A 13,575-nucleotide genomic window follows, 5' to 3' on the forward strand; every position below is an offset into this window, starting at 1 on the left:
AAACGGGAATTTGCGAGAATATAAAATAAAACATAAAGACATAAAGGAAAGACTTGGGAACTCACAAGACTTTAAGCGCAGCAAAGGAAACCTCCCCAAACCAGCGTGAGCTAGGAGGTTTCAGTAGCCAGCAGTGCTACTAAAAAGTACCTGAAAGACAGAAAGTACCACTCATAAGACCGAAAAAAGCAATTTTGAAACGTAAAAATTGTGCATAAATGAGACAATAGAAGAAATATATAATTCGACGGAAAATAAAGTGGAGTAGAAGACTCCCTTAGGTCCGCATATCGACCAAACACAGCAGGGGAAAGGTCGTAAACGAATGTAGCAGCAGCAGTGGTCGATCGATCACTAAGGTCAGTCGATCGACCAACATGCGGGTTCAGGCCGTGTTCAATCTAATGCCGCCTAGCCACAAATCGCCTACATCCTAGCACAAGCTATTTAGCTACTCATGGCAAGGGTAAAAACAACAACATCAATGATAAATCTAACTATTGAATTCATGATTTAAACGGCGGAAGAAACAATTAACATAAAACAACAGTTCGGCTTTTTTGGGAAACTGATCTAGCAATTCTAACACAATAAGCAAAATACTGAAATAGAAACAGTAGAGTACCGTGTAGAATTGTGAAGGAAAAGAACAAGGTCGAATTATCCAAGCAAATTGTATTCAAAACCGAGGCAAACCTTGAACCCTAATTATTCTAAACTCAAACTCAAAGTTATTGATAATAAAACTTAAGTAAAATCTCATATCCCTAGACTGGATGTTTGTGTTACGTTATATAGCAAATAAGCGTAACAATTTATTCCAAAACCTAAACTTCACGGGCTTCAAGTTTCTCAAACTTTTAATTCCCGTCTAAGCGCGATGTGGTCGATCGACTAAGCGATGAGGTCGATCGACCGGATCTTAGCAATGATAGCTTCGGATCCCGATAGTTTGTCGATCGATGATGGGTCTAGTCGATCGACTGCTTGAGCTGCTATTTGACTTCTTTATTCTCGTGGACTTGTCTTTTGGGCCTTGGATCGCGCACCAAGCTCGTTCCTTAAGCAATTCCTTTACGTCATTCGCAATGCAGATTACTCGGGGGCGGATTTAGCTTGATTTCCCGTCGAATTCTTCACATTTCTGCAATAAAGTACAAAATACGGAAGTAGACGGAAATAGGGAGAAATGCAGCATAAACTAAACAAATGAGCTCTGAAATGCGTGTAAAAAGAGATGTAAAACATCATATAAATGACACGCATCACAAGGCTTAAGAAGAAGGATTGTGAATGCTTGGTGGACAAGATTTGCAACAGAATTCATAGCTATGGTGCAAGGAAGTTCTCGTATGCAGGAAGGCTAACCCTGGTTAAACATGTTCTGAACACGTTGCATTCGTATTGAGCTTCTGTTTTTGTCCTCCCTAAGGGAGTCATTCTGAAAATAGAAGCCATTTGCAGGAACTTTTTATGGGATGGCAGTGCAGATTATAGGCGTACTCCATTAGTTGGTTGGGATACAATTTGCAGACCAAAGCATGAAGGGGGATTGGGTCTTAAAAATCAGGAACTATGGAATATAGCTATGGTTGGAAGACTTGGGAATTGGATAGCTATAAACAAGGAGTCCTTGTGGGTGAAATGGGTGAATGCTAATTACCTGAAGGGGAGGGAATGGCAGGAATATGCACCAACAAGTAACTCCAGTTGGGTGTGGAGGAGGATATGCAGAGTGAAGCAGATGCTAGCAGCTGGGTACTTGCAGGGGATATGGCAGGTGCAACCGTCTGGTTACACTCCTGCTGGCTGTTATGAGTGGCTCAGAGGTACAAGACCCAAGGTGGAGTGGTCTACAGCTGTTTGGGATAACTGGAGCTTGCCTAAGCACAGGTTCCTGGGATGGCTCATTGCTCATAACTCTTTGCATACAAATAGCAGACTTTTGAGCTTTGGGATGGATGTTGATGGACAGTGTGTCCTCTGTGGGTTAGCAGAAGAGTCGCAACAGCATTTATTCTTTGCGTGTGCCTACAGTAGGAGATTTCTACAGTCTGTGATGGAATGTACTGGTTTAAAGCTCCCTGAGGTTGATATTTTGCATTGGTGCGTCCATAATCCTGGTTTGAAAACTCAGCGAGGGGTGAAGATTGCTTTGGTTATGAGCATTTTGTACCAAGTATGGCAGCAAAGGAACAAATGTAGATTTGAGCAAGTTCTCATGAGGCCTATGTGTCTGGCTCAATTGATCAGTGAGGACATGAAGAAGAGAATAAAGGAAAGGGACAAGAGTAGGATGACTACACATGAGCTAGATTGGTTAGGAAGTTTAAAATTTATTTGAGTTTTGAAGTGCTTAACCTTTCTAGTATGTAATTGATTCCATATTTATATATAATATACTCACATTTTACCAAAAAAAAAATAGTATATAATAATGTTAGTAATGTTGAATATAGTAAGTTAGCATAAAGTTTGTATTGTTGAAGATAGTAAATTATTATAATTAGTTTGATGTGGAGTATTTTTAAAGGTAGTAATAATTTTAGTTAGTTAGTATAATTTTAGTTAATTAGTATAGTTAATTAGTATGGATTATTGTTAAAGATGGTTCTATGTTTTATTGTTAAAATTATGGCTTATATATTATTTAGGTTAAAATGAAGAGATTGGAACGTGGATGGATGTACGAAGAAAGAGTAGATAAGAAGAGACGTCCTACAGCTAGATTTATAAAGGGGGTTCGTGGATTTATTGAATTTGCTAAACAAAATGATGAATATGATTTGGTAGAAAATAAACTTAGATGTCCTTGTACTAAATTCAAAAACGTGAAATATCTACATGACATAGAGGTAGAAGAACATCTTTATACAAATGAGTTTTGTCCAAATTATTACAATTGGATTTCTCATGGAGAAGCATATTCTCCCGAACAAACTCAAATCCAACAAAATGAGAACCCATATAGAGATATGGTTGTTGATGCCTTGGAGTCTAATATTTTCAATAATGACGATCATCTTGCAATGAATGAAGAAGAACCACCAAATCCACAAGCAAAGGTCTTTTTTTTGACATGTTAAAAGCTTCTGAACAACCATTATATGAAGGGAGAAAAATGTCATTGTTACAAGCCGCCTCTAGGATAGTAACCGTGAAATGTGAGTTTAATATGTCATTTAATGCCGTTGATGCCATTGCTTCTTTGCTTGAGGATGCGCTCCTCAAAAATAATGTCATGACCCGAAGTTTCTACAATACCAAAAATGTAGTTAAAGGTCTTCAACTTCCGCATCAAAAGATTGATGCATGTCCCGAAGGATGTATGCTCTTTTGGTAAGATGATGCTTTCCTTGACAAGTGCAAGAAATGTCAAAGAGATAGATATGAGACAAGGGAGGGAGATATTGTTTTGAGGGGAAAAAAAGGCAAGGGTTGTAAGAGAGGTGGAAAGAGTAAGAAACCAATATCAATAAACCCGCCATTAATTTACTTTCCACTCGCTCCAAGACTTCAAAGAATGTATGCAACAAAAAATATTGCCGAACAAATGAGATGGCACAAGGAATTGGAACATATTGTCCGTGAAAGGTACAATGCTATTTGTACTAAAAGATATAGAGATCTCATCTATAAGACCATGAGGAGGAAAAAGGAGCCCGAGCATTTGAAAGGTGTGTATTATTTTATTAGTTTGATTACTTGTATTTAGTTATAATAAATTTACGTGACCTATTTATTTTTTCTAACACTATTTTGAATTTTAGGTGACGCATATGAAGGTCTAATGAAGAAACGTGCAATCCCAGAATTTAAGATCAAGTCAAAGCAAGGTTCACTCAACAAAAGAGGAGGAAAGAAATAAGGCATTGTTGAGGTTACTCACTACGGGGCATCTTGTTCTTTCTTGGATCATGTTTTGGGAGTACGTATACATAACAACACCTTAGATTATTATTAAAAAAAATTAACCGTGAAAACCATGAATTTATGCCTTGTTTATTTTTAGAAGGGGAAGAAAAAAGGTAAGGTAGAGATGACGGCTCCCGAGCTGTTTGCAGACACGCATAGCAAGGTTGATGATAAAGGTAATAGGCATTGGACTAAGGCAAACGACAAGGAATTACATGTAAGTTTCATTTAATTAGTCAATTTCCCTTAATAACATTATTTATTATAGGTAAATCTTTCATGTAAAAATAACCTTTAATGAGATTTGGTTTGACTTGTAGGATGCTTTTTTGCGTGAAAAGGAGAACACCCCCAATAGGTCCGATAATGATATTTGGTTTGACTTGGTTGAGGGGTACAAAAAGGGCTCGGTGTATAGAACCGGAGAAGCTCATGGAGTTTTCTTCAAGGCGCCAAAAGCAAGGACTTCTTCAAAGTCCAAACAAACTTATGAGTCGGGAATTGTAAGTGTCTTACAAGCACAACTTGATGAAGAAAGGCGCCAAAACGCCGAAGAAAGGTGCCAAAACGCCGAAAGGGATCAACAAATGCGGAAAATGAAAGCAAAGTTCGACAAGATGGAAGCCTTCTTCAATTCGTGCAACTCCGGTCCCCGTCCCCATTGGCAAGATCCTAATGATCCATCCGGAGGAGGTGGTTTTGGCGCGGGTGCTTCTTTTACTTGTACTTGACTTATGTGCCCCTTTCCCAAAACCTAAGAACATGGTAGTGTTAGTTAGACTTGTGACGGATTTGGTTTGATGAGGATTTGTTGGTAAACTTGTTAACTTGGTTTATTCTCATTTTATATATGAGATTTGGTTATTGGTGTTCCATTTGTGTTGTGTTGCGAGTTTGGTTTGCTCAAGTTGGTGTTGTAGTAATAGAAATGCAGGTACGAGCAATAAAATGGATTGGGTAGTAGGAAAAACCGAATTTTCATGCAAAATTACATTAGAAATGGCGACTGAAATGTATTTTTGGCGACTACTTTCAGTCGCCAAAACAGAGTACCCAAAACAAAAGCTCCTGGCCTGCCAGTGCCAAAGGCGACTACATGGTGACTGAAAGTATTCGCCAAACTGGCGACTCAAGGTCAAGGTAATCGCCAAATTGGCGACTGAAAAATCAACATGAGCGACTGATTTCAGTCGCCATTTTGGCGACTACCTTCACCTTCAGTCGCCAATTTGGCGACTACTGCCAGTGCCAATTTCCGTATTTGGCGACTATTTAGTCAGTCGCCAGTTTTAGCAACTAACTTCAGTCGCCCGATTTCCATTTTCCATTTGGCGACTAAGTGTTGCTACTGTGCTCTGGCGACCAATTTCAGTCGTCAATAATGTTTTAGCGACTGTTTTCAGACGCCAATTTTAGTCGCCCGAAACAGGATTTCTTGTAGTGTTAGGCAATACTCCGTATAAAAAGTATCAATTATCTTTGAGATTTTTGTTGTCATTAATCTAGTAATTAATTAGTTCTGATTATGGAAAATTGGAACGTTATTAAAGGAAACGCAGATATTCTTGGAAACAAACTTGGAAAAGGAGTTAATATGGCAACAGTCATTAGTGCAATTAATTATGAAATAATGGTGTAGCAATCATAAATTTTCTCTTAATCTTTTTAAAATTTGGTGTAGCATTTGCTACACCAAGGAAATGCACGGGTCCGCCCCTGCGTATGTATGACGCTTTATGGGTGTTTTATGGGTGTAGGAGTCGCTGGTCAGCAGCACGGATACTCTGTTTTGGGTCGATTTTGGCAAAGCTTCGTCGAGACCGTGCATCATGTAAAAGTCGAGTCCTTGTACTAAAATGATGTGGAGGGTTAGGTTGATGACGTGTTACGTAATATTAATAATATTATTTTCAGGCCGATTCATTGCCGTCGCGGCAACATCGTACCTACCCCTGCTTAGTCTTGGGTGTCACGCTGGTTGTCGTGGTCAAGGTTTAGCCGTAGGTGGCTAAGGGTGAGTGCTAACTGGTGGCGTTGAGCGTTGCAGTGGTTTGATAGGGGTCTTAAGTAGGTGTCGTGGGTGGCTGTCATGGGCGAACCCAGTAGGTAGCAAGGGGTAGCCTCCGCTACCCCCAAACCCCAAAAAAATAGATTTGATGATGATATTTTGCTACCCCATATGGGAGCATGTGTGAACGAATAAATAGAAGAAACTACATAGAAATTACAATAAAACTAGCGTGTTTGAGTGGTTGTATAAGGGTGGTACTCTAAATAGATAGCTGGGGTTCGAGCCTGGTTAGACATAAACTGCATTAATTTTTTTATTCCTCGTTACCATGTCTCATTAAATGATTATTGTAATGGGGGAGGCCTTTTGATTAATTTGTTGTTTTTTGCAATATCGTTGATGTCCTTTTATTCGTGTACTAGAGCGATTTTACTTAATGATTATGTTTTTTATAATTTCTATTTGTTTAAATCGTAAATTATCAAAATTGTATAGAAGATGAAATAAAGAACAACTGTCGAATTATAATGTAAAGATTTTAAGGCATTACGAGTAATTAGCAAGGAAAATGATATAGTAACACCGGGTGTTACTTAGTTTCGGTAACACCCGGGGTAATTTTGTAAATTCATCTCATTTTTGACTCCCTCCATGATTATTTGAAATTTAAAGTCTTTAGAAATGTAAGGGTGTTTTAGGTTTAAATAAAAAAATCCATTTTGTTAAATCTCAGTATTTGGATTGGATTTGCTAAATACATTATACAATCAAAATCAAAATTAATTCGATCAGTTAAAATCAAGTTACAACTCTCAGAATAATCGCCTCTAATTATGATAGAAGTGCCGAGATTTCTAGAGAAGAATTACGTCACAAAACCCAGAATTTGTGGCAAGTGTCCACTGCAAATAGCTAATTGATACAATAAACTAAATTAACTTGAAAATTGACGTTAAATTAGCTAAACACTTGAGTTAATTAAGGTTGCCCCTTCAATATGGTACCCCTAGAACTAGTCCTGCATTTCTGAGATTGCATCAAAATCTGCGAACAACTTTGAGGCAAACATGAACTATTTTTCGTGTTGATCAATCGGTATGCCTATTGGATATTTCCTCAATCATTATTTACCTTTCTTTGTTGATTCACGTACTCGATTCTTCATGTTTGTCGATAGATATTAGTTGTGCAATATTTGGAAATTATAGATAGATTTAGTTAGAATACTCCCTAAATATATAAAGTATAGTAAATTACATCTATAACCTTTACAATTTGGCTCAAAACTGAAAATTATTATCTCATTTTCATTTTTTTTTCATTTTTTAATTAGGGTGTTACCGAAACTCGATAACACCCGGTGTCGCCCTAGCACTTCCCAATTAGCAATGGTTAAGCGCTATATAATCCAAAATATAGGCGAATAATAAAATAAAGATAAGTTTTGAGTTATAAAATGATAATATTAAGTTAATATCGAGCGCTCATTTGATTGTTGATTATGCGTTTGTATTTTGAATTTATATAGGCTATGTAACACATTTGATTTTTTCGTGGCTCCCATTTTTCTTAATAATTATACACTTAATATTTTTCGCTATCCCATATATAAAATTCTGGGTTCGCCCCCGACTGGCGGTAGGTGTTGGTCTATGCGGGAATGGAATTAGATGATGGTAATGAAGGTCGTGGTTTAGTGAATTTAAGGAGTGGGCTTGTATGGTTGATAACGTGGCTTTGGGCCCAGTGGGGATTCTCTGTTCCATTTGGTGTTCCATTATGTGTGTCACACCACTTAGCTTCTAACACCTCAATAAATTAATATATATATTGTAGTATTTTATTTTGCCACAAGTGATGTGTCGAAATGTAAGTGGTGTGACACATACAATGAGACACAAAAGTGGGACAAAGGATATTCACTGCTTTGGGCCATTAAGCTTGGTTACTTATTGAATTTTTTTTCTAAAATGGGGCTATGTAGCAAAGTATTTAACGGATTGAGGTTATTTTGAAAGTAACTACCAAAAATGGGTCCACGTAGGCTCGGTTTTGGCGAAACTGTAACTTGGATTAAGGTCGCTTGGCCGGAAAGCGACTTGAGTTTCGGTCGTCCAGCCGCTGAGCGTCCATAACAGACGCACAAAAAAAAATATTGAAATTAGCTGGAATCCAACCGTGGACCTTCTGCTACATCTAGCATAGTTTGTACTAGGAATGTACCACCAAAGCAAGCAAATTTTTATATTTAATTGTAGCGTGTAAACTTTAAATAAGTTACTGAATATTTGTTATTCGCTGTATTTTCATAACCGATATTAAACAGGTGAGTATCTATCTACCTAGTATAAAAGTTATGTTTTTTCGTGATTTCTCATTGGTTGCTGAATTTAGGGATATATTTTGCATGTGGACCCCGCCATGATTTATATGATAATTAATTAGTCTATCTCCTCAAATCAATCCCCCACATTCACTTTCAGTTATTTAATTTCTCCCATTCCCCTTTTTCAGAATTTCACTATGCATATATTAAAATGTTTTAATTTACATCATAAACTAAAACATAATACATGCATAAAAAAGGGAAATCTGGCATATTTTTATGTGCTAAACAACAAGATAAAAAAATTAAATAGAACTGTAAAATTACTAAATGAACATAACTAAAAATATTTAAAAATTTAAAAAATTATTAAATCGATGAGATTTAGTATAAAAAACAGAATATGAAAATTTTGGGCTTCAACTACTATTGTGAACAAATGCAATTTCGTAATTTTATGTTTTTTTTTTTAAAAAAAAAGACAATTATCATTAGATCCAATTGATTATCTACAAAAAAAGAAATTAAAAATATTAGAATTTTAATTATTTATTTTTTAAAAAAATAAAAATAATAATGAGATTAAATATATGAAATGCACTACAAACCTAAAAATTGACAATTTATTTCAAATATAGATATTGTATGAAGTATCCAGATTTAGGTAAACCTACAATTTATGAAAATGCATTTTTATACTGTATTAGAGGCAGATACAGTATAATGGAAACAAATTTACAAAAGACCAAAAAAAAAAATTTACAACCACTTCAAATTATAGAACGACATTAAAAATGAATAAATTTGAAATTACCTATATAATGTTTATAAAAATTGAAAAAAATATACATATTTGAAAATACATGCAAGTGAATAAAAAAAATTCAATATAAGTTTTGGAGCATGCATACAAGAATTTATTCTAATTGTTTTTTTTAATAATTAACTTCAAACTTCAATTCTGATCCTATAGTTTTAAATAGAATTGTTAATTTGGTCTATCGAAAAGCTTTTTTATGCATTAAATGAGAAGAGATGAAAAAGGTTGTTTAAGTTGAGTTATATGAGGGATGAAATTAAGATTAAATGATCTAAGGATGTAGAGAGAGTTTTTATTGCAAAAGCCAAAAAAAGGATGTAGAGAGTTTAGGAAAAAAAAAGAATAAGATGGGGAGATGAGGTGAGATGGAGTCATGAAGGAGTGAGGCGGCCTAAGTGTGAGCTTCTGGGTTAGGAATCTCCAAGATAAGTAATATTGTTGGTCCATATTTCAATTTGGGCTTATTTGGTTTGCTTGTGCTTTATATCTTCTGCATTTTTTGTTTCACCGTGGGGGACAATAATGTCGTGTAGACCTGTCAAACGGGTCGGTTCTCGAGTCGGACCTTACAGGTCAGGTTATACGTGTTTTGGGTTGGATTAGGGTCTGAATACGGGTCTGATAAAAGTTTCTGACGTCTTTTATTTTGCCATTTTCCAGCCGAAAAACATTTTTTAAACTTAAATTATATTTAATATTAATAACATTATTATATTCATTATTTTAATAATTATTTTATTATTTAATGATATAAAATTAACGTTTAAATAAATTTTTTAATTAAAAATATAAAAATAATATACTATATTTATTATTTATTATTTCGAATATAAAATAAAAATATTAATATTTTAATAATATTCTTCATTTATTTTTGACCTATCGGGTTGAACGGGTTGGGTCGATTTTCGACCTTAGAATAACAGGTCATTTCGGATTCAGGGTCATTTTGGGTCGCGGGTCAAGATTTACGGGTGTTTGACCCTAAAAAAATCAGGTTATATTTTAACAGGTCTAATATTGTCGTTTATTTTCATGTTCGTCCATGTTAAAATATATTCACCAAAATCGCATTTGTGGCCCCAGAGCCCACTGCCAATGACATTCCTCCCCTTCTTTGCATTTTCTGTGTTTACGGTATATATGTACATTATTGAGAAAAAGGAACATACATCGGAGGTATTACCTCCAACTTTTTTTGTTTTTGAGCATATATCTACATTTTTTGAGCTTATTTTCACGAACTTTATTTGTTTTTGAGTATATGTATGTTTTTTTTGAGCTTATTAAAATTTATAAGTTAGATTTGAATTTTTTTGGTCAAAACTTAAATTTTACTGAACTTATATGTAATGTTTTTGAGTATTATTGCAATTTTTTAGAGCTTAATGTTTAAGTAAATAAACTCAAAAAATTTATATTAAAACTCAACATTTTTAAAACAAAACTCAAAAAATTTAATATAGTGCTCAGAAACTATGAATTGGTGGTAACACATCAGATGTATAATCCACCTACTGTACATTATTTTCTTCATTTCATTAATTCTTCTAATATTTTTTATTTTAGTTTGAAAATAAAATTCTTCTATATGTAAATGCAAGAGTTTCAAAACTATTTAAATTTTTCAAACGATAAATTTATTAGTACCTTATTTATTCAAGTTTTTAAATATTAAATCCCGTAAAATTCTATCCGCACGGGCATAATTATAAAACATTATATTATTATTATTATTATTATTTATCATTATTATTATTATTATTATTATTATTATTATTATTATTATTATTATTATTATTATTATTATTATTATAAACATCATATTATGTTGCTTTATTATTACATGAAATATACCCGTGCATATTTTTGCACGGGCCTAAAACTAGTACTAATTATTGCTATGGTTACTTTGGTCTGTTGGTTAGAGTATGCACAACAGGGGTAAGAAACCTAAGAAACCCCTGGTCCGACTCACCCCTACCGTAACGTGTTTTTTTTGTGTTGTCTATGGTCGCTCAGCGGCTGGACAACCGGAACTCAAGTCGCTTTCCGGCCAAGCGACCTTAATCCAAATCACAGCTTCGCTAAAATCGAGCCTACGTGGACCCATTTTGGGTAATCCTATCTATTAAAGCAACAACCACTAAGCCTACGTGGCGCTCTGTGGTTGAAAGTCAATATGTCATAAGCAGTTTTAAGTTTGCTGATTTTTAGGCCCATGTTCTATTTGTAAATTCACAAAAACTTCCGAGAGACGGTCTCTCAATAACATTATTGAGAGACCTCTCTCATGATGGGGTGAGGGACCCACATAATTTTTTTTTTCTTATTATGTCTCTCACTAAATTAGCGAGAGACGGTCTCTCATAAGACCTACTGTTGTGAATTAATTAGACAGCAAGTTCATTGTTCATTGTACTTCATTCTAAAATTATGCAATTAATTCTTGTGAAAAGCTAATGAAAAACAATTACTTGAGGATTTTCGATATTATAACCAATATATAAATTACATAGTTTAAAACAAAAACAACTTTATTTATATTTTTCCATTATTTTAAACTAGATAGAAAATAGAACTAAAATACTCACCTTCTGTTGAGCGATGATTTAAAACTAAATTTTTGTTGAGTAGTAATGTCATTTTTATTGAGAAAAAAATAATACTCATTAATCTAAAACATAAAAAAATAATAACTAAATAAAAATAAATTACAAATCAAATTAAATTTATAAGTGTAGAATATCCCATGAGAAAAAGTACTGAAAAACGTAATAGATGGCAGTTTAATGAGGACAAATTTATAAATAAGAAAAAAATTCGATAATTAAATTATAGTTTAAGAAAGTGAATAAATTACAAATTTCTTTAATAAATTAGCAATATGCAGTAAATTTTAAAAATACTTAAAACTTAAATGAAACCAATTACAAGGATTTGAATACAAATAAAAAATTCTTCCAATTGTTTGACAAGTTTTTTTAATTAAAAAATTATTTGAAGACAAAAAATGACCGAATTTGTTGATTACTTTTAATTTAAAAAGAAAAGCTAACAATCAAACCTTGCCTTCTAATCCCATGCATACATTTTGAGCACTTCATATCGCATTTATTTTTTTAGCAGGAATTGAAGGGGGAGAGGGTGACCTTGTAGCTTGCCTTGCCCCATATATTTTCTAAGCAAAAAAACTTTCAAGCTACATTATTCTTCAATGGTAAACTACAATAGATGTAGCTTAAATGTCCCACTAACAAATAAATATTATAATACAAATTATTTTATTGTTTTTTAATTATTTATTTTATTATTTTAAAGGCCAAGCTACTAAGCTTGACAAAACTACACCCGCTCGTAAGCATGGCGTACTTTTTGTACTCCAATGGTAAGTATACTACTTCACAATTTACAATATTTGCAAGCAGGTCTTTAAATGCAACCATTGGAGAAAGGCTTGGTTTAAGGTATTAAGGGTTAGGTAGACGTGATTAGTGATTAGGTTTTAGTGAGTTGGTCCAAGTTTTTGGTGGATAGGCCTAATTCATAAGTAGTTACATTGGCCCAATTCCCTAATATTCTACGTAAAAGTTCTGTACTCCGTATATATAATCAGTTAGTCTCTCTTGTCACGCTCACAAATTGTGACGGGTCTAAATATGATTACCTTAAGATAAAAAGTAACCACTCTTAAAATGTTACCTATCAAATAATTGTCACATTTTCTCATTAAAATGGTCACATTTGGGTCCGTTACAATTTGTGACGAAAAAGCGCTCTTCACACATGAGAATTTGCAATATATAATTACAAACAACAATATGACAACGGTTTTAACATGTGTCGTGAGGGCACATGATAAGAAGTCAAATAAGAAAGTATATATATTTAACCAATCATGAGAAATAGAAAGATATACACATCCGTATCATTTTAATAAAAGATGTTAAAAATATAAACTTATATGATTTTTTAAGGGCACGTGTAAAAAAACTGATATAACAATAAAAATAAATAAATTGCTAACACTTCATAATTTTCATTTTATTTCGTGCACGGGGTTGACTAAATGGAAGACGGGGTTAATAATTTGTATAAATATACAACTATTTAGACTCGCGCAATTTAGGTAACAAGAAGACATACTGTACTATAAGTACTCAATAAATTGACCCGTTGTATTATTTATATTAATTGCAAATGAAATTTATAGTAGTTCAAATCTAAGATCTTAACTGTGATTTTATAACTCAATTATTATTATTTGAAAACTAGAATTGTTAAACAAAAAGTACTACTTTACTTTAAAACATTATTTCTAAAAGATAATTAAATTTCAAATGAGATAGTTAAATAGTACACTACTACAAATCCAGGCAACTACAACGCTCCTTCAACAACGATTATTCACGAAAATCACAATAGACGTTGTAAAATGTATGGCGCGAATTTTACTAAAATGAATTACAACGGGTATGGTTATAAAACCCGTTGTTATAAGTT

General features: G+C 33.7%; 1 protein-coding gene across 1 annotated transcript; it reads left to right on the plus strand.

Moving 5' to 3' along the window:
* The first annotated feature begins 1,255 nt into the window (after positions 1–1,255).
* Positions 1,256–2,344, plus strand: LOC141630402 (uncharacterized). Its single transcript, XM_074443229.1, has 2 exons — positions 1,256–1,372; positions 1,433–2,344. Exons 1-2 carry the CDS (start codon positions 1,256–1,258, stop codon positions 2,342–2,344), a joined length of 1,029 nt encoding a protein of 342 aa, XP_074299330.1.
* The last annotated feature ends 11,231 nt before the right edge of the window (positions 2,345–13,575 follow it).

This window comes from Silene latifolia, chromosome Y (genome assembly GCF_048544455.1).
Source record: "Silene latifolia isolate original U9 population chromosome Y, ASM4854445v1, whole genome shotgun sequence".
Lineage (NCBI taxonomy): Eukaryota > Viridiplantae > Streptophyta > Magnoliopsida > Caryophyllales > Caryophyllaceae > Silene > Silene latifolia.